Source organism: Palaemon carinicauda, chromosome 16 (assembly GCF_036898095.1).
Source record: "Palaemon carinicauda isolate YSFRI2023 chromosome 16, ASM3689809v2, whole genome shotgun sequence".
In the NCBI taxonomy this organism is placed as follows: domain Eukaryota; kingdom Metazoa; phylum Arthropoda; class Malacostraca; order Decapoda; family Palaemonidae; genus Palaemon; species Palaemon carinicauda.
Genome location: NC_090740.1, coordinates 3,161,331 through 3,183,029, shown reverse-complemented (window position 1 = coordinate 3,183,029; position 21,699 = coordinate 3,161,331). Strand labels below are relative to the sequence as shown.

At 40.1% G+C, this 21,699-nt stretch overlaps 1 protein-coding gene across 1 annotated transcript in view; it reads left to right on the top strand.

The window, feature by feature from the left end:
• Window positions 1–20,109, top strand: part of Hmt4-20 (Histone methyltransferase 4-20) — a 37,329-nt gene extending 17,220 nt beyond the window's left edge. Inside the window, exons 2-7 of the mRNA XM_068389534.1 lie at window positions 3,053–3,226; window positions 9,449–9,611; window positions 12,452–12,570; window positions 12,867–13,053; window positions 13,275–13,411; window positions 17,301–20,109. Of these exons, the coding sequence (XP_068245635.1) occupies window positions 3,069–3,226; window positions 9,449–9,611; window positions 12,452–12,570; window positions 12,867–13,053; window positions 13,275–13,411; window positions 17,301–19,191 (2,655 nt within the window). The 5' untranslated portion in view covers window positions 3,053–3,068 and the 3' untranslated portion in view covers window positions 19,192–20,109. The remainder of the gene's footprint in view (window positions 1–3,052; window positions 3,227–9,448; window positions 9,612–12,451; window positions 12,571–12,866; window positions 13,054–13,274; window positions 13,412–17,300) is intronic.
• Window positions 20,110–21,699: the final 1,590 nt, after the last annotated feature.

Here is a 21,699-nt window from a genome sequence, read left to right as displayed (position 1 = left end):
GGTATCATCATCAACCTGGAGAAGTCCCAACTGATACCCTCCACCAGGATGAAATACCTCGGAATGGTCCACGACTCCCGGTTGGCGAGAGCCTTCCCTTCCGCGAAGAGAGTGGACAACTTAGATCAGATCCTCCGGCCCTTCTTGTCGGGCTAGCCCAGGAGAGCCAAGGACTGGCAAAGACTGATAGGCCACCTCGTGTCGTTAGAGAAGTTGGTCCCCCAGGGGAGGCTCAAACTCAGGGGAGTACAATGGAACCTGAAGGAGCTCTGGAACCAGAGAGACTCCCCGCACAAGGTGGTCCCGTTGTCCCCGGAGATGAAGAAAGTCTAGAGTGGTATCTCGTCAGATCGAACACCCTCAAAGGAATGCCCTTCGCAGCCAACCCTCTGGAGATGCTTCTGTTCACGGACGCATCCAAGGAGGGTTGGGGTGCCCATCTCCTCGACAAGACAGCAAGAGGAAGTTGGATAGACGTGGAGAAGAACCTGCACATAAAGGTGCTAGAGATGATGGCAGTGCGAAGAGCGTGCCTAGAGTTCGTCCATCGGCTCCAAGGAAACACCGTGGCGTTGATGTGCGACAACGCCACGGTTGTGTCCTACATAAAGAAGCAAGGAGGACTGAAATCGAAGGAGCTGTGCGACCTCACGATGGGGTTACTAGAATGGGCCGAAGTAGAACAGATCAAGATCTCGGCCAGATTCATTCCAAGGAAAAGAAACATCCTGGCCGACGGCCTCAGCAGAATGGGTCAAGTGGTAGGGTCCGAGTGGTCCCTGCACACTGAAGTGGCTAAGACTCTCATTCAAAAGTGGGACTCGCCGGTGATAGACCTCTTCGCCAAGAGACTGAACGCACAGCTCCCCGTGTTTTGTTATCCTGTGCCAGATCCAGAGGCGGCGTTCGAGGACGCCTTCCAACACCCTTGAGACAACCTCGACGTTTACGCCTTCTCTCCCTTCGGGATGCGCAGGCAAGTCCTCAACAGGGTGAGGCGAGTGGACAACCTGTGGATGACTTTGGTAGCGCCCTGGTGGCTGAAGAGAGAGTGGTTCGCAGATCTAAAGGAACTGGCGCGCCTTCCACCTTGGCCCCTTCCGGACAGACCAGACCTTCTCCAGCAACCGCACTTTCAAAGGTTCCACAAAAACCCTCGGTCCCTCTTGCCTTCACGCGTGGAGGTTATCGAGCGCCTCCTGAGGAAGGAAGGATATTCGTCGAGGACGGCAACAAGGATGTCAGGGTACCTGAGACGTTCGTCAGCCGCAGTATACCAGGCAAAATGGGCTACCTTCACTAACTGGTGCGTCTCAAAGAACATCAGGCCGTTGCAGGCTTCCATCCCGGAGATAGCAGACTTCCTGGTCTATCTTAGGGACGAGGTAAACATGTCCATCCCAGCCATCAAAGGAGCCCGGGCTGCTCTGGGCCAAGTCTTCCTCCTGAAGGGCATCGACCTGGGTACCTCCAGACATATCTCGATGCTCATCAAGAGTTTCAAGCAATGGTGCCCCCCTCAGGCCGTTAGGGTGCCCCAGTGGGACGTGGCTAGAGTTCTGAAGATACTGTCAGTACCTCCCTTCGAACCCCTAAAAGACATCTTGGACAGAGAGCTCACCCTCAAGACAGTTTTTCTGTTAGCTCTGCCATCAGCAAAACGGGTAGGGGAGATTCATGGACTGTCGTACGAGGTATCACACTTGAAGGGCTGGCGTGAAGCTACCTTCAGGTTCGTACCATTCTTCGTGGCCAAGACTCAGAATCCAGCAGTTTGGGACCCCAAGTTTGAAGGCTTCTCAGTGCCGGCAATCCCTCGTTCGGACAACCCGAGGGACTTGCTTCTGTGCCCTGTCAGGGTGGTACGTAAGTACTTGGAGAGGACAGCCAGGCTTCGACCCGAAATCAAGAGTCTGTTCGTCTCCTCGGAACTAGTAAAGAAGCCAGTCTCCAAGATTACAATTTCCTTCTGGTTACGGCAGGTGATCGTCAGGGCCTACAATAGTGCAGGGGTCCCCCTTCCAGGAAAGCCCAGACCCCACAACATTAAGGGTCTAAGTATTTCATTGGCTTTTGAGATAAACATGTCAGTGGGCCAAATCCTGAGGGCAGGTACATGGTCTAGTCAGTCTACCTTTACGGCTCACTACTTGGAGGACAGTTTGAGGAAGTCCCTGGACGGTTTCTCGCTTGGTCCCGTCATTTCCGCGCTCCAAACGATTTAAAGGTGTAGCCCCAGTGGTAACTGCGGGCGGTAAGTCCAAGAGAGACAGGTTCCTTCTTTACCCCCCTTTCATCCTTCCCCTATTACCTTCCTGGAAATGACCCCAAAAACCCCCTAACTGCCATGGGATACACTATCAATAGAAGGACGAGTCTCCAAGGATTTTTTGCAGAGGTGAGTTACTTAGACACTAAGATAGTTTTTTGCGTAGTTTTCCTTGGGGTCAGCAGAACCTAGTCTCCTATCTAATTTCCTCTTATATACTTGTCACGGTCTCTAGGTCCTGAAGGACACTCCCACCTCCTAAGGTATAAGTCTCCTAAGAAAGTAGTTCGAGGTAAGTACTCAGTGTTGGAACAAATCACAAATTTTAAGTAATTTGTATTTTTCCTAACAGTACTTACCTCGAACTACTTTCGGGTCATTGCCCGCCCATCCTACCTTGAGTGCCTTACTGAACTTCATAGAAACCTAAGCTCTCAAAAACTTACTGGGGATCGAGACTTGAGCAAGCATGCTCTCTGACCGGGGGTCGCCTCGTGGCGCTTATCACTCCGCCAGAGGTTACCCCGCATAGAAAACGGGAGTAGGGTAAACTACACAAAATTCTGGTCGGTTTGGAGGAGATCCCAGATACTCCTAAGAAAGTAGTTTGAGGTAAGTACTGTTAGGGAAAATACAAATTACTTAAAATTTGTGATTTTGTGTGATCCCAGGGATTTAGAACTATATTTTAAAAACATGTCAATGTTACTTTGTTTTTGTATTACATTTTAAAGTAGATTTTTTTTTTTTCCGTTTCAATAATTCCTATTATTTTTTTTCCAGTGACAGTGTGATCAAAATGGTGGTGGCTCAAGGGGGTCGGTTAATGCGTGGTGGGGGCACTGCAACCACAGGCTGCGGCATGACCCCCAAAGAGCTCTCTGACATTGATGATTTAGCCACAGCCCTAGTACTCGATCAGTACCTTGGTTTTGTAACACACAAGATGAATGTAAGGTAAGGCCAGTTTCCTTTCTGTTGGATGGTTACATAAAGAAATTGGGAGAGTTTATAACTTGCAGGTTACAATACAGAGACCCTCATGTGACTTGATTAGAGCCTTAGTTGTTGTCATTTATTAATAAGGAAATTTTGAGATTTTATAACTTGCTGGTTACAATACAGTGAACGTTGTTATCTGACTTGATTAAAGCTATAGTTTCTGTCATACATACATATACCAAAGGCACTTCCCCCAATTTTGGGGGGTAGCCGACATCAACAATGAAACAAAACAAAAAGGGGACCTCTACTCTCTACGTTCCTCCAGCCTAACTGTCATATACAGTATAGAAAAAAGTTGGGAGATTTTATAACTTGCAGGTCACAATACAGTGAACTTTACCTGACTGATCAGAGCCTTAGTTTCCGTCATTTATTGAAGTGAGAGCCGCTTTAGCAGAAGTTGCAAATGGGCGTATTGTTGACAGGTAGAAGAGTGACACGGTCCATCCTGTTTTCATAATACAAGCTTTTCCCTTCTCTAGCATGACCGACTGCTGCGTTTATAGAGTAATTCAATATTTTTATTTGTGCATCTTGTTTTTCATGAGTTGACCAGTCATATGCTGCTCACCTATAAATTTCTTATGATTAGGTTTGGAAATAAATTTATTGATAAGCTAGGATTCTTATGCCTTTAATTAGAGCATACAGACCTGTTCTCAGCAGTTACTGCATCTGACTTTCCTTACTGGTAATATATATCCTTTGTCTTAAAAGAATAGGGAACTGTTAAAAACTGGAATGGTATTCATTATATATCTATTCATCCATCTATTCACCCATATTTAGAATATTTAAAGATTATAAGTATATACTGTACATACATATATATAAATTTTTTTTTTTTTCATTTATTTATTTTTTTTTCCTTATCAATTGAATTTTTGATAATCTTATATTTCTTTATATCCCGATTTTTTTTTCGGGCCAGCCCTGTGAGAGTCAAGCTTGACTCATTGGGCTGGTAAAACTCCTTCTTTTAATAATAATAATAATGGAATGGTATTCAATGTAAATTAGATTTGTAAATAATTGAGTAATAGAAAATTATTACTGTTGTTTCTTATAGAAGAGACTTAAGGGCAAATTTAAATGGCTGTTGAATTATTAACAAGGTAGTTTGGCGAGTCTAGCCACTTTTGACTTTGATCGCTTGGTGAAAGGATGTGCTGCTGCTCCTCGTTCATCGCCAAACTATTGTATCTTTCGTATTTGTTCCTACACTAATACAAACCATCGTCCTTTAGCCCTCAGCTGATCGTGACCATGATGAAACAACTGTCAGGCTCATGACATTGGTTAGGGAGTATTGACGTCGTATTTCATATCGTAACTAACAAAGGAATAAACATTGAAAGACTAGAGAGGTGCTCAGTAGAGCGCAGACTTCTATTTTGGCAGCTTATTTCTCAACCTTAACCTTTGACCTTAACATACATGTATTAATTGCCGTGGATTTTCACACCCTCAAATAAAAACCAAATTTAAAGTCTCTTGACAATGATGTCCAACCTTATGGCTGATTATGTGAATAGGACATTTTGCTTGACCATGACCTTGTCCTTCCAGAATTTAATCATTTCCAGCTTTTTACATTATAGTTAATCCCCGCAAGTTACATTAGTTTCCTAATTCACCCATTAAGGAGCTGGAAAGTGTGGTAACTTCTGCTAATGAAGCATTCCCCCGTTCAACTGCTCGGTTTTAACAAAGACGAGTACAGACACTCCCAGTAAAAATAAAGGCTTCTACCCTTGTTTTCCCTTCTTAAACATTAATTTTCCATGTTCTTCAAAAGAGTGGGAAGCAGCAAGGGCTTTCTCAATTGAGAAATTCATACCTGAACAGAAGGAAGTAGTCACCGAACTAGAAGACTACCAATTGTAACGTCTCGTGAAAAATCCACTGATCCATTTGCAAGTGTTTGTGGGATGAGTAGTACCACTCCAAGCTTATAAGCTTGATTCTGGAAAGGATTAAGATATGAGGTATAGAAGGTCATGCTTACTCTACCTTGGCTAGGTTTCTTACAAAACTGATCATGAGCATTACAGGTCAGGATGTTGGCAGCTTCTATCATTCCTCTCCTGCTTCGGGACGATCTCAAGAGGCTTCGGTGACTCAATTACCTATGTATCGATTCAGTAATGATGGTAATGATCAAGGGATCTATTGCCCAAGAAATCGTCCGAGACGGGTCTCCTGGGTTCTACAGTCTACTGTTCCTGGTGGAGAAGTTGACAAGAGTATGGAGACCTTTGATCGACCTTTCTACTCTGAATGATTTTGTTCTACATTTTCCGTTCAAGGTGGAATGCCACCAGAGGAGAGAACTTCAAATTTGCTCTGACCTTTATGACATGTATTTTCAAGTGCCCGCCCATTGATCGAGCAGAAAGTACCTCCTTGTCCTCAATGGAGTGGTGCATCAGTTCAAAGTCTTGTGCTTCAAACTATATACCAATGCTGGTGTTCACGCTAGTCTCAGTCAGCGCCCGTTTGAACGAGATTGCCCCCAGAAATATCTTGACAATTGGATGATCATCATTTTTTCAGGAAGATGGTTGCTCCAGGATTGAGACAGACCTTTTGCTACAATCGGGCGTTGTTATCAATTGGAAGAAACCTCGTCTCAAGCCCAAGAGAAGGACCGACTACCTGGGGATGGGGATAGAAACGGTAGCAGCAGCAGTCTTTTCAAATCTTATTGACAGGTTCGTAATCCATGTTTTCTTTCAATTCAATGTTTACCGGTATGTCGGTGTCAACATCTTTTAGGACAACTTTCGTCATTGGAGAAACAATTTCCCTACGGCCACTTCCACCAGCAATAGCATCACTGTTCAGCTGTCACCATCCCTTCCCACTACTGGGTTCTGGTGAATACAGCATTAGGTGAGGTTTTTAAGGGGGTGGTTTGTCGACAAAAACCCCTTTAGGGAAGTAGAGGACTCACCTCCTCTAAAGATGCTCCTGTTCCCAAATGCTCGAAGGTGGATGTGGGCACATGCCTGAGGAACGGCACTGTCTCAGGACTGGCTCCGAAGAAGAGGTCTGCAATTCATCCTGCTGGAAATGTGAGCCATGCTTTTAGGCCTGTAAGCTTCTCCAACAGAGTAGAATAGGGCACTCGTAGTGTTGATGAGGACAACATAAGCTTAGATGCTTCCATCAACAAGGAACAAGGGCTTGTTCCACAGTACCTTTGTGAGTTGATAAGGGAGACACGCCCTTGGCCTTTGACAAAGCATCTGAGGCTGTAACCAAGATAGATTCCAGACGAGGAGTGTATTAGCTGTTATGCTTAACTGCCAGGGGCAGATGGTCCCATCTACCAGCTGAATGGATTAACTTGCTCAAAACACAACCTGAACAAGAAACTTTGTGTCGTCATTCAATCCAGACTAAACAGCAGTGATGGAGGACACATTCCTGCTTTCTGGATGCTTACACTTTTCCTCCGTTCTGTCTTGATTCGTTGGATCATTTAGACCCCGAATGCCAGGTGACCGTTCTGGTTTCCAAGGGGCCAAAAGCTGAATAGTTCAATATCTGCTGATGCTCCTCATTGGGATACCTTGAGAACTACCCTAGTGGACCAACTTTCTCAGTCAGCTCCACCTATAGGGATTCAACAACTGTAAGGGTGTCTCTCTTACCAAGCTGGGCTGTTATCCAGTATCCTTTCTGAACAAAAAATTTTCTCAAGGTATAGCAAAGTGATGTCTTGATATCTGCACAGATCTTCTGAAGCAGTCTATCAGGAGGAATGAACCATCATCTGAGATTAATGTCATAGGCAGGATATTCTCCATTCATAGCATCTACAAGCTTATTTTATAGTCTGTCTTCGCCGGGAGAACCACCTCTCGGGCATCGCTGTAAAGGCCTATCACTCGACCCTGAGCCAGTCATTCAGATTGAAGAGTCCTAGATTGTTCTGCTTTGTGGCCATTGTCCATGCTTCAAGGAGCTTTGAAGAGTCTTTTACTCAAAAAAGGAACTTGTACCTCCTGAATAGGACATCACAAAGTGCCCTTGGACCTCTTGAGGGGTGTCAGATTGCAATTTGAGACTATAGACCGTGTTCCTGCTTGCCTTGACATAAACAAAGAAACTCGGAGAGTTACACAGCATCTTGTATACCGTTGGTCATACAGAGGGATGGAAGATGGTCATTTTCTCATTTCCCCCACAATTAACGCAAGAACATAAAACCGAGAGATTAAGGATCCTAGGTTTAAGACCTTCTCCATCTCATCCATCAAGGAACCAACTAGCAATTGAGGATATTTGCTGTTTTGTCCTAGAAGGGTGTTTAAGGTGCTAACTCAAAGAAATTGGCTTGTCAGACATATTGACCAGAGACTTCCTAAGATCTGGAAAGGTTAAGAGATTGAAATATCGTGAAAATTGTTTTTGTTTCGTTTTGAAAGACAACCTAAACATTCAGAAACTAGGAATTCAAGTCGTGAATTAAAAAAATATAAAATATTTAAACCTAAGTAGCGTTTAATTTTGAAAGACAACGTAAGCATTCAGAAACGTAGGTCCCTAATCCTGCACCCGTGTAAGTGTGGCTGCCACCGTCAAGCACCCTGGACAGGTCTCCTCAGTTCCAGAGGGAAAGTTTTCCCACTTAGTGCAGGAAACCAAGAGAGACAGTGAATGTTTGCAGAAGTAGTCTGGACCTGTGCTTAAGCTGTGTCTCAGCTAGCCACCATGTCGAGGCATGGTTTCGGGAAAACTATCAGACGCTTCTATGTACCACCATGAAAACTATCAGACGCTTCTATGTACTGCTTGATGCGAGTGGAAGTTGACCCTTCAGGAGAATTGGCTTTACTTTAGCCTTCACGAAGAATCTGTCCATGGTGCAGGTCATGAAGTCCAGGAGACATCCTTCACTGTCCTTTACCTCCAGGAATATACCGGATACCTTTCCTCTCAACAGTTGGTGTAGCGAACTCAGCTACCTCACGAAACAAGTAGCATCTCGTCGTACATAACGGTTGCGGCGTAAGTCCAGAATGAAAGATAAGCGACTGGCAGTTCTTCCTTTACTCTTCCCTTCTCGTAGTTTATGGCAGTCATACCGATATGTTGCTAGACCGGACGTTGGATGCAGGTAAGCTATGCATCAGAGCTACTTTTATTTACAATTTTGGATTGTAATGAAGCATTTCCCCCATCCTCTTGAGCAAAGCTGGCAATGAACCTGTTGTATACTCATTTATCTTATGATGCCAGTATACTGAAGAGCATATCCTGTAGGATATTGATTTGTCTTCGACTTAACATTAATGGTAATGGCCTACCTTGACTCCTGTTGCATCCCTATGCACTGGATGTTAGCTGGTTGACAGCTCTTCCATAGTTCATTGACAGATCCTGGTTTAGTTTACCAAGCCAGTTTTAGTCATAAGGACTTGCCTCCTTAGGACAAGTTATTATTATTTCTAGCTAAGCTACAACCCTAGTTGGAAAAGCAGGATGCTATAAGCCCAAGGGCTCCAACAGGGAAAAATAGCCCAGTGAGGAAAGGAAATAAGGTTGAGGGTTTGTATCATGTTGAGGAACTTTTTCGTACCTCTACAAAGTTGAGACCCCTCAAATTTCAAGGCCCACCTCGACCACCCCTTAAAGTTCTCAAGCCAAAATTCAGGTGGGTGGTGCTTCCACACCACCTGGTGATCAACGGTGTTTACCTTGTTAAAAGTTTAAACGGCCAGTTTCAGCTCCGCTGAAGTCCAATTCCTATGGAAGATGTCAGGTCTGTATGGATAGGAAAAATACACATTTAAATTTGTGATTTTATTTCTCTTATCTTTCCCACCTTTATCCCTATATTAAGGGGTTGGTTCCCTGACGCACCCTCTGCAATGCCTTGATGCCTTTTATTAAAGGCATCCTCTTCCACAAAACATCGCTCCATATCATCCTTCACCTTATCTCGCCATCTAATTGTCTTCCTCCCTCTCGGTCTTCTCCCCCTAATTGGTTCCTCCAAAGTCCTCACTCCCTCTTACTATCCATCCACAGCATGTGCCCACATTCATATGAAAGGATTTTTTGTACAAAAATATATTTTAAAGACACAAAGGGGCTATGTTACAATGTAATGATTTTAGAATAATTTAGTATTTGTCCTTATTACTATCATTTGAATTGCAGATATAGGCCACTTCGAGGTAGTAAAGATGAACTCCCAACAATTATTGAAGACTTTATTGTACATCAAGATTATGAAAAGGCTTTCAAGCAGCTTGTATCAGGAGACTGGATGCCGTGGACATTCTTCATTACTAAAAACAAAGCTGTGCAAGCTGCTTTTAAGGTAAATTTGTTATTTTTTTATTAGAATAATCATCGGTACAATTGTTTGATGCCCCAAGTCGAGATTAGTGTACTTTTGTTGTTGTTATTATTATTATTGTCATTAGTATTATTACTAGCCGAGCTACAATCGTTGTTGGAAAAGCAGGATGCTATAATCCCAAGAGCGTCAACATGGAAAAATTGCCCAGTGAGAAAATGAAATGATATAAATAAATAAACCACAAGAGAAGTAATAAATAAGAAATGTAAGAACATGAAAATAAATCTTTCATATGGTTTGGTTTTGGTTTCCATGCAAATACAGACCTTTGTCTTTTATTCAGACAGCCAAAATGGTTATTGAGGCTTGGTAACCTGTCTCTTGAGGAGGTCAAGCAAGTGAGGTACGGAGATATCCACTCACTTGACTTGCCATATCTTCTTTTTTTCTCTTAGGATGTGCTCCTATTACTAAGTCTCGGTTGCTGATAGATTTCTTGTATGATATTGTATGGTAATAGTGATTGCTAAGGGATATTGGTTCAGATCCAGTGTAAAAATGTCAAGCGTAAATATCTTGGGAATGAGTGTATTATTGCTACTAACCAAGCTCCAATGCTAGTTAGATAAGCAGGATGCTGTAAGCCCAGAGGCTTCAACAAGGAAAATGAACCAGTGCCATATTAAATGGAGATTTAACTAAACTTTTTATCCCTTCTCTCACTAAAGTAAGCACTAAGCAATATCTTTTTGATTTGAGAAATGGCTTTTCATATCGTAGGTGCTCTTAAATTTTGTTGTTATTGGTGATTTATTGGCTCTGCTGGTTTGTTACATCACGTGATTACTCTGGGTGGGAGTGTGTATCCAATCGATAGTAATGTTGGCCACTAGCTCATCATGGGTTTTTTATTTGGGTAATTTATAACATTCTTGTTTTTAATCCCTGCAAGAGTCTAGCTAAATGTTTTTATTACCCTTGTGAGTATGGCCAAAAAACATTTAGAAATGTTGGTTTATTTGAATTTAGCTAAGAACTAAAGTTTATAATAATAATAAAGATTAATTCCCAAATTGAATACATCGCCATCCCTCAGGAGGTGCCATTACAGGGCATCTCTAGCCCCTCAGGTGCTGCTGTTATATGTTGTGCCTTTAGGCCATGAGCCTCAACATACGCACAACACTAATTTGCCATTTCTAAGTAGATTAGTTTTAGGATTCTCCGCGCTGCTAATGACCACCGCCTACGTGCGGTCGGCTAACACCCTTAATAACTCCCATTACATGGCTAAATGGTTTAAAAGTTAAGGTAAGACGACTCATAACGCTATGCAACTTTGAGTATAATTAACAACAAAACACAACCCTAATGCTTATTGATAAGCTACAACCCAAGTTGGAAGGGAAAGATGCTGTAAATTTATGCCCATGGGCTCTTAACAGAAAAATAGCCTAATGAGGAAAGGAAATAAATTACAGTAGAAGTAATACATACATACATACATACATATACCAAGGCACTTCCCCCAATTTTGGGGGTAGCCGACATCAACAAATGAAACAAAAACAAAAAAGGGACCTCTACTCTCTACGTTCCTCCCAGCCTAACAAGGGACTCAACCAAGTTCAGCTGGTATCGCTAGGGTGCCACAGCCCACCCTCCCCCGTTATCCACCACAGATGAAGCTTCATAATGCTGAATCCCCTACTGCTGCTACCTCCGCGGTCATGAATAATTAAAGTAAAATGTTTAAGAGCAGTAGCAACATTAGAATAGATCTATGACTTATAAACTATAAAAATGACTTAAACGTCAGCCTTTTCAACATTAAAACATTCGCTGCAAGTTTGAACTATTGAAGTTATTATTATTATTATTATTATTATTATTACTATCCAAGCTACAACCCTAGTTGGAAAAGCAAGATGCTATAAGCCCAAGGGCCCCAATAGGGAAAAATAGCCCAGTGAGGAAAGGAAATAAATAAATGAAGAGAACAAATTAACAATACCTCATTCTAAAAAAGGCAACAACGTCAAAACAGATATGTCATATATAAACTATTAACAACGTCAAAAACAAATATGTCATATATAAACTAAAAAGACTCTTGTCCGCCTGGTCAACAAAAAAGCATTTGCTCCAACTTTGAACTTTTGAAGATTTCCTGATTCAACTACCCGATTAGGAAGATCATTCCACAACTTGGTAACAGCTGGAATAAAACTTCTGGAGTAATGCATGGTATTGAGCCTCAGGATGGAGAAGGCCTGGCTATTAGAATTAACTGCTTGCCTAGTTCCATCGATTCAGTTGCTGGTTTAGGAAGATCATTCCACAACTTGGTCACTGCTAGATTAAAACTATTAGAATACTATGTAGTATTGAGCCTTAGGATTGGACAAGGAATGACTATTACTACAGAACAGCTTAACCCTTTTACCCCCAAAGGACGTACTGGTACGTTTCACAAAAGCCATCCCTTTACCCCCATGGACGTACCGGTACGTCCTTGCAAAAAAATACTATAAAAAATATTTTTTTCATATTTTTGATAATTTTTTGAGAAGATTCAGGCATTTTCCAAGAGAATGAGACCAACCTGACCTCTCTATGACAAAAATTAAGGCTGTTAGAGCAATTTGAAAAAAATATAAACCAAAATGTGCTGGGAAAAAAATAATCCCCTTGGGGGTTAAGGGTTGGAAATTTCCAAATACCCCGGGGGTTAAAGGGTTAAAAGCCTCGTCTTATTTATCTACTTTGCAATAGATTTTAATTGTTTTCAAGTTACTGGCTTATTTGGCCTTGTGACTTTTAATAGTTTTGTAATTATCCCATTCTTTCCTTTACAGGAACATGTGATTCGCTATTTACGTGTATATGATAAAGAAAGTGGGTTTGTGGTCAGTCCATGTTACCGTTATTCAATGGAAGGCTGTGTTGGAGGGAAGATATGTGCAACTAAGAAGTGGTAAGGAAGCGCTCTCTCTCTTTCAGTTTTGTTATAATTACAATTATTATTATTATTAGTGTGATTAATTTGTAACAAGACCCGAGTCACAATTATAGATTAATAAGAGTTAATTCAAAGGTTTAGTTTCAAAGCATCAAGGTAATATAGTTACCAGACACCACCAAAAGAGTTTCTGGGGAAATTGAAATCTAATGCAAACTGGGACTAAATAAATCAAGAACTACAGTATATATAATGCATTTCTCATCAGTAAAAGATCAAATAAGTATTATTGAAATGTTTATTAATTGCAGGTATAAGAATGAGCAAATTGGATTCCTGGTTGGGTGTATTGCTGAGTTAAGCGAAGAGGAAGAGACCCAGTTACTTCATCCGGGCAAAAATGACTTTTCCGTCATGTATTCATGTAGGAAGAATTGTGCTCAGCTGTGGTTAGGTCCCGCAGCATTCATTAATCACGATTGTCGGGCTAATTGTAAGGTGAGTATAATTTGTCTGCTCAGAATTCGTAGACTTTCCTTTGGTATGGAAAACTTAAGTTTGCTAACCACTGAAATGCATCCGCTAATTCACATATGTCTTTTTGGATTGTCATATTAATTCATTGTAATAAGTTATAATATAAGGGAGTGGTTCTTAGTCGAAAAGTTATTTCTACAGTTGGTGCTGAGTAAGTAAGATTTATTTTGCCTGTTCCACAGTTTACAGCCACTGGAAGGGGAACGGCGTGTGTTAAAGTCTTGAGGGATATTGAAGAAGGAGAAGAAATTACTTGCTTTTATGGGGAAGACTTCTTTGGTGATAATAATTCGTATTGTGAGTGCCTGACTTGTGAAAGGTAAGCCTCCTAAATAAGTTGCAGATTTTTATCTTCCATACATAGGGAAATAATGCTAACAAATTTCTTTCTATTTTCCAATTTGTTTTGTTTTCTAATTGGAAATATTTTTTGAAAGTTTTCACCCTAGAAAATTTTTCTCCTAAAGGCATAATTTTATGGTTAAAATACCGTAGGAATAAGATTGCCTCCTCCTTTTTTTTTTTTTTTTTTTTTAATATACTAAACTTCAAAGGGAACTCTGACATTGATAGCTGTCCAAAATAGCTACATTGAGTATTGAGTGAAGATTGAATCTTGCCAAATGTAGCCAACAATGCTCAAAGCAGTAGTTTTGAATAATAGCCTAACATGATCAGCTGCAGTCTCATGCTTCATTTCATTGTGTGACTGTATGGTAGACAACCAAACAAATTAAAATATTTGTCAAATCTAGCCTTACATAGTACATACCCAATCATTAACCTTGGTAGGTAAACAAAGAATTAATTGCTAAACCTATGTAACCTTTAGTCTTTGAGACATTTTTATATCCACTGTACGTTAAGGTGTTTTGCGCAATTTTCTTAATGTCTTCAGCGATATTATAAGACCCTTTGAAAGTATGTGCGAGATGTTATGCTCTTAGTATGTGTTTCTGGTGAAAGGGAAAATGAGAGTATTGATTAACCCTTTTACCCCCAAAGGACGTACTGGTACGTTTCACAAAAGCCATCCCTTTACCCCCATGGACATACCGATACGTCCTTGCAAAAAAAGGCTATAAAATTTATTTATTTCATATTTTTGATAATTTTTTGAGAAAATTCAGGCATTTTCCAAGAGAATGAGACCAACCTGACCTCTCTATGACAAAAATTAAGGCTGTTTGAGCAATTAAAAAAAATATACACCAAAATGTGCTGGGAAAAAAATAACCCCCTGGGGGTTAAGGGTGGGAAATTTCCAAATAGCCTGGGGGTAAAAGGGTTAATATAAGATTTTATTTGGTCTGATATATCATTGAATGGCCATGTACAGCGCACTTCACATCAAGATGTGAACCATCTCATACCACTTTTCTCCATGATCGTATAAAGTCTTATCTTCAGTGTCAAGCAGCCTTTCTTTCTGCGCAGAAAAATTCACCTGATACATACTACGAAAGTTGGCGTAATATTCTGTTTCATATGTTCACATACAGTGTTAATGCCACACAGTCCATAGTTGTTCCGACATATAGCCTACTGGAGAAGTGCTTTTGATTTTATTGTAAACTGTTTATCTCTCTTTAGCCCTGTGCTTTTTTTTTTTTTTTTCCTCTCTCTCTCATCAAATCATCTAAATGTTATTTCACCTACTTTCAAACTTGGCTTTCTTTATGTACTAATTTTTTTTTTCTTGTTCAAGAGTTGAGATAGGGAGGGTGCCTATTGAAAGATATGTTCTAGATTGTTCAGTGGTACAGTTTTTTTTTTATATGTATATATACCCTTAACAGAAATTTTGTTGCAAGGTATCCCAATATGAAAAGGATTTTATTAACACATTTGATGCCAGCTTTGGTGTCCATCGTTTGTATATTTATTTTAGCAAAAACCAATACCACTGATTTACCTCCAAGCACACACTCGCACAACACATGAGGTGCACATTTATTACATACATACATACATATACCTAGGCACTTCCCCCAATTTTGGGGGGTAGCCGACATCAACAAATTAAACAAAACAAAAAAGGGGACATCTACTCTCTACGTTCCTCCAGCCTAACAAGGGACTCGACCGAGTTCCGCTGGTACTGCTAGGGTGCCACAGCCCACCCTCCCACATTATCCACCACAGATGAAGCTTCATAATGCTGAATCCCCTACTGCTGCTACCTCCGTGGTCATCTAAGGCATCGGAGGCAGCAGCAGGGCCTACCGGAACTGCGTCACAATCGCTCGCCATTCATTCCTATTTCTAGCATGCTCTCTTGCCTCTCTCACATCTATCCTCCTATCACCCAGAGCTTTCTTCACTCCATGGTTGGGGGTATTGCTGAGCTAAGCGAAGAGGAAGAGACCCAGTAGTATAAAACTTACAATCAATGGAGGTCCTTGATTAGAGAGGACATGAACCCTGCAGGCCTTTCCTTCCAATCACATTAAACCCTGCAGGCCTTTCCTTGCAACCACATGCATATAAGCTTGGGCATTCTGGCAGTTTTCAACTAACCCAGGCAAAGCCTTATGTCTGGCATCTCCCGTTGCCAGACACTCGCACACAAGTAAGAATTAAGATTGAAATAGGAAATGCAACTTTTTTTTTTCTCCTCTTCCTTAGCAATACAGCTATAATACAAAAAGGATAAGCAAAATTAACAAAACATATAAACACAAAAAGTTATTTGTATTCTTATCTCTTTGGGAACTGATGGATCTCCCTGCTGTTGTCAAAGTTATGACCCCTTTACTACAATTTTTTTTAAAATATTCATTGAAAATAAAAAAGAATTACTCCTTAGAATGAAACAGACCTGTGCTTGAGTTAGTTTCATGTGAACCACAGCACCTGTGGTCCCAAGTAATGATAGGAAAAAACTCTTGTTTTCTACTGATCGCCGTTTTCGTGCTCGGAAATTTCTTTATTTTACAATTATTTTCTTTCGCAATTTATGTAAGATATTCAGGTTAAATTGGAAAAGAGAGATTCTATTGATACAGAATCAATTCTGGAATGAAATGTAACAAACTATTCCCTCTTATCATATATAATTTTTTGCGTGTGTGTCTGCCCTGGTAGCCTTTTTTTACCCCTCCACACAACTCAAAATTTTGTTTATCTAGGTTGCTAGTGCTATCCTTGCAGTTATTCCTTTAGCTACTAACTACAATCTTGCTTTATATCTTCCGACGATATCTGTATCCACTTCCTTTCTTCCTACTTGCTGTCCAACATCCGACTTTCCTTTCCAGTTTCACTTGGGTACTGGATGACATCTAAAGTCCCACTGTCTGGCTATTATTATTTGCCAAGCTACAACCCTTGTTGGAAAAGCAGAATGATATAAGCCAAGGGGCCCCAACAGGAAAATAACTCAGTGAGGAAAGCAAATAAGGGAATGAACTACAAGAGAAGTTCAAGAACAATTATATTAGAATAAATATTTCACATATATAAATTATAAAAACTTTAAATAACAAGAAGAGAAATAAGATAGAGTAGTGCCTGAGTGTACACTTAAGCAGAAGAACTTAATTTCATAAATCCAAATATATTCTAGTGATGGCGTCTGTCCATAATTTCCAAGTGAAATTTATGATTGAGGACCTCATTTTTCGAGTAAGAGAAGGTCTTATATTTTTATAATGAAAACATCTTGGCCACTCCTCTTCAGTCGTGATAGAATTTTTTCTTTTTTTCTCATTGATTTAGAGTACAGATGCAGTGAACAAATATTAAGTTTAAACGTTTATGTTAGTCACCCATGTTACACATAAATAGGCTAAATTTTCTTTTAATTCTTTGAATTTCTAAAACTTTATCAGATAAATACTGTTACAAGAGTTATTTTCCATCTCTGGCGAAAAGTGTGATTTTGCTTTTGATTTGATGGTACAAATCATGGAAATAAATTTATTTTTTTTACCATCTATGGCATAAAATAGTGCCCCTCCTCTCCTCCACTTGGTGGTGGTATCATTTTAGTTCTAAGTTGTCAGAAGTTGAATTGATGCAATTGTGTCAGGTGATCTGGCACGTTAGTTCCGATCGTTTCAGGAGGGAAGGATGACATGGAGAATAATTAAGTTCTTGAAGGTCGGGCATTTGAATTAATAACTTATGATTAAATGGTAAGTAGGGAGATAATTTTTTTTCAAGGTCATGCTTTTTTATTTTCTTAGCCAATTTTATCATTACAGGAGAGGAACAGGAGCTTTTGCCAGCAAGAAGAATGAAACCGGTGCTGAGAAAGGGTATCGGCTTCGGGAAACCGATCTGAGGCTCAGGATTAGTCGACAAAGATTGCGTAATCAAGAAAACAATGGGGAGGAGTTATCAAATAAGACCAAAAGTGAAAGAGCTGTTAGTCTTAAAGAACCTGTTGGTGATAATAAACTGAAAGTCAATCTCTCGGCAAAGGTTAATGGTGAAAATGTGCGACGCGAGCTTAGGACTAGGGGTGGATCGAAAGATTCAGACAAGTCAGATGTTAGTACTGAAAGTTCAGACCAACTAACTGGCAAGCGAACCAGTTCTCAAGCACGGTTACATCTAAATGGACTTTATCCTAAAGCAAAGAATAGGAGAACAAGTTCAGATAGTGCACAAGAAAACATTGATTTTACTAGTGAAAACAATGAGGAGGAGTCTAAGACGATTTGCTCGCCGAAATGTATGAAAAATGGTAACAAGGAGAGGCCGCACACAAGGAGTCGTGTAGGGTCGACGGATGAACCTCTCAAGAGTGGCACTGTCCTCAGTGATATTAGCATAGAAGAATGTTCCAAACAGGAAGGACTTCACAAAGTCAAAGGAATCAAGCTCCGCAGCCGACGTCAGCTGAACACTGCCATGACGGAAGGTGTGAATGACCGAACTCTGAGAGATCATCCTAATGATGAGGAAGTTAAAGCTCCAACCGAATTGCACTCAGTAGAAGGAGAGGTGACCGAGCCCGACTCTTCGGCGTCGGATGATAGATTAGTACCACCGAAGGAGGAATCTAGGGTTTTGGCGAGTGACGTTCCACCGAGAACGGCTTTGCCGCTCGACGATGCGGAAGAATTACCCCAGAGGGAAGGAAGTAAAGATACAGCACCCAGCTCAAACTGTTTTGTAGATCTCAGTAGAGTAAAACTTACAGATGGTCTCCAGGTTGCTGATGTTGCTGCCTCCCAGTGTACAAGTGTTAGCGGGAGACCACCTCTTCGTAGACTCCGTAGACCTCCTGGTGAAAAATGTGATAATTCTAGTTTAAGTTATATTAGTGTAAGTGATAAGTGTTCTAGTAATATTCTTAACAATAACATAGATAAACCATCAGAACAATCACTGCCAATCTCTCATTTACCTCAGCAATCTAGTAATGTTCAAGACCCGGTCGTTGTTCCCGTGGAACCCCTTAGTAAAAAGGCCAGACATTCTAAGTGCAAAGAGACAGCTTTAAAAGACGTGGACAGTGCAATAGTCTGTCAAACTGTTTCAAGTGAGGAAAAGGACGTAAGTAAACATTCACCAACAAAAGATGTTTATGAATTTGAAGAGGAGGATGATTCAACTTCGCCAGGATCTCTCAGAGTTGGCAAAGTAGGTATCGGGTGTGGTAGGTGGGGAAGGAATGTAACCGGTGAGTGCAGATCTTCTCCGCAGTGTGAATCTCCACCGCATCCATTGTTAGGTTACACTCCATCGTCCCCACCGGCCACTTTCGTCACTCCGGAAAAGACTACTCGCGTCGGGGTCAAGTTAAAGTTACGCATGAAAAGGTCACCTGTCCTGGACGAGGTAATAGAAGTTGGGTCGCATCTTTCGGATTCCGGCGTGCCCTATGAGCCGGAGTACGAAGTTTTGACAGTCGAAGGTATTACAAGTCAAGATTATCAGACAGATAATCACCACCACCACCACCACAGACGCCACAGGAAAAAGCACCACCGAGAACACCGTCGCCGATCTGACATTTCTGAGGGGGAGAGCACTGATGGAGATAGCACAGCATCACCTAGACCCACCATGAAACGTTTGCGATTGATTTTGGGCAATGAAACTCACACGATCACAATCCCGGACACCCACTTAGACCGCAAGTAGCTTGCGAAACACCCGCGATCCAATCTCTGTGATTCGCCAAGAACTCTTTCACAAATCCCAGTTCGTCGTGGGCGTAGCATTTGGGAAGCGATTCTTTGTTCGTTTCATTCGTGTACTGTACTTTAGGAGGTTTCAGAAGCAGTTGGTTTTCCACTCTACAACACATTTCAGCCATACCTTTCTAAAGACTCAAGTCCTGTACTGTAATCTTGAGATAAACTTATGAATAAGGTACTGAGAAATAGCAGTATCTGGTTTTGAAGAACTAAATGCAGAAATTATTTATGTTCATTATTTATTATAAATCATGTCTTTATGAAGCAATGATCGCGGGTGTGTGTGCGTGATAAAAAGGTACTTGCAATGATTGTGACCTGTTTGTTGACCTGCCTGTTTTGTGCTTTTTGTCTCTATTATTTGGTTAGGTTGGATTAAATGTTTAGAACGGTGCATGTGTTTCTCTGTTCTAATTTTAGTTAGATTCCTACGGAGTAAAAGTCAGTATGCTTCAGTTCAACACTGCCAGGGTATTTATTTTTCTCCCGGAGAAATTTGAATCTTGTTCTTGCTCCTGAAATGTTATATTTTTGTAATATATTTAATACTACTGGTTCTTATTGTTTAAATAGATTTTGTAGGCAATTTTCCTTACGTATCTTCGTACAAACCTGAAGATACGCAACCTCCACATTTTCAATTGGATAAAAACACTTTGTACTGTACTAATGGTTTTCCTTTCATCCAGCACTAGTACCTGATTACAATTTTCTTACATGGGTTCTGCATAGATTTTATTTTGTTAATTTTTCTTTTGACAAGGTTTGTTAATACTTATGATAACATTTGCATGAGCATCAGTTGTAATTGTTTCAATGTTTTGTAAGGTTATGATTTCGATAAAAGAATTTCTAAAGATCAGTAGCCACTTTTCCTCGTCCTTCTTCGAAAGGAAATGAAGATTGTTTCCGTATGTACAGTAAGGAGCACACGTATATGATTATCCTTTACGAACAGATGTGCGTTCTACTAATGATTTTTTTTTCCACCTGCATGCAGAATATGCTTTGAATAAGACTACATACGAATAAGGTCACTATTGTAACGTATAGCTGTATTATTTGTTACCAGATTTTTAATCTATCCATATATTTCATAGATAAAAGAAAAACTCATTGGAAATGTTGTAATTATTTCTTACTGGAGATTTACCTCAAGATTTAGCTGCTGAAAGTAATGGACATTAGAAAATGTAATTGTGGTTCTAAATTTCTAGAAATTCAGTTCAGGATCTATTGGATTCATTTATTTATAACTCTAACTTCTTTTATATATTATGGCAACAATCTCAACCAATATATCTTGGAATAATTTGTGTAAGAACAACTAAGCAAGCACTAAATTTTGCAAAAAAAAAAAAAAAAGAATCACTACAAGAGTACATACTACTATGGTGTAGAAAATATATCTACATGAAATTGATTCAGTGTTGTTACATTGACTCACTCATAATGTAATCTACAGCATAATTTTTCTTGTACATTTGTTGACCATCCGTGTTGAAAAGTTTCTTAACTCAAATGACAGATCTAAGGCTTTGCTCTCTAGTTCCCATTCCACATTTCCTTGTCTGTATTTGCTCATTAAGCATGAAGAGCTCTTCCATATTTGTCTCCATATACATTTCTTGTATTTACAAATAAAGGCATCTGACTCTGATGTTCAGAATCTATTTAGAATTGAGTACAATATAGACATATCATCATCTGCCTTTTCAGTTATAACAGGAAAACCAAATTAAGGACTAACATTTTAGTAATTCCAGGTTTGTGTAGATAAGTATACTATGATGCATGGTTTGAGATATAATTTGGGAGTACCCTTTCCAAATAACGGTTCATATAATTGTCTGATTTATGTAGTTTTATCTTTTTTCATAAAGTTTCTTATTGCACCGATATAGTTGGTACTTGAAAAGATAAAAGAATTTCATTTTACTACGGACAATTTGGAGTTATGTTTTAAGATATGTACGTGTCTGGGACTGATCTTGAGACTTGGAAATTAAGGCATATGTCTTCTTTAGTTAGAAATTATTCATTTGATGTACAAGCTTCTTCTTATTGCACCGATATAGTTGGTACTATAAAAGATAAAAGAATTTAATTTTACTACGGACAATTTGGAGTTATGTTTTAAGATATGTATTTGTCTTGGACTGATCTTGAGACTTGGAAATTAAGGCATATGTCGTCTTTAGTTAGAAATTATTCATTGGATGTACAAGCTTCATTTCTTTAGTCATGCGATGAATGATAGGATATGCATAAATAAATGAAAGATGATCCAGTATGCTTACAGGATATTTTATTTAGATAATTACAAGGTGGAAATCTTGATCTTGTAAGATCAATTATTTTGAAGCCTCGTTCAAAACAGGTAGTTTGCAATGGCAGTAAATGATCCAGGTTTGGTGAAAGCTTGTAAGAGTCATGAGTTGGAAAGCCCTGT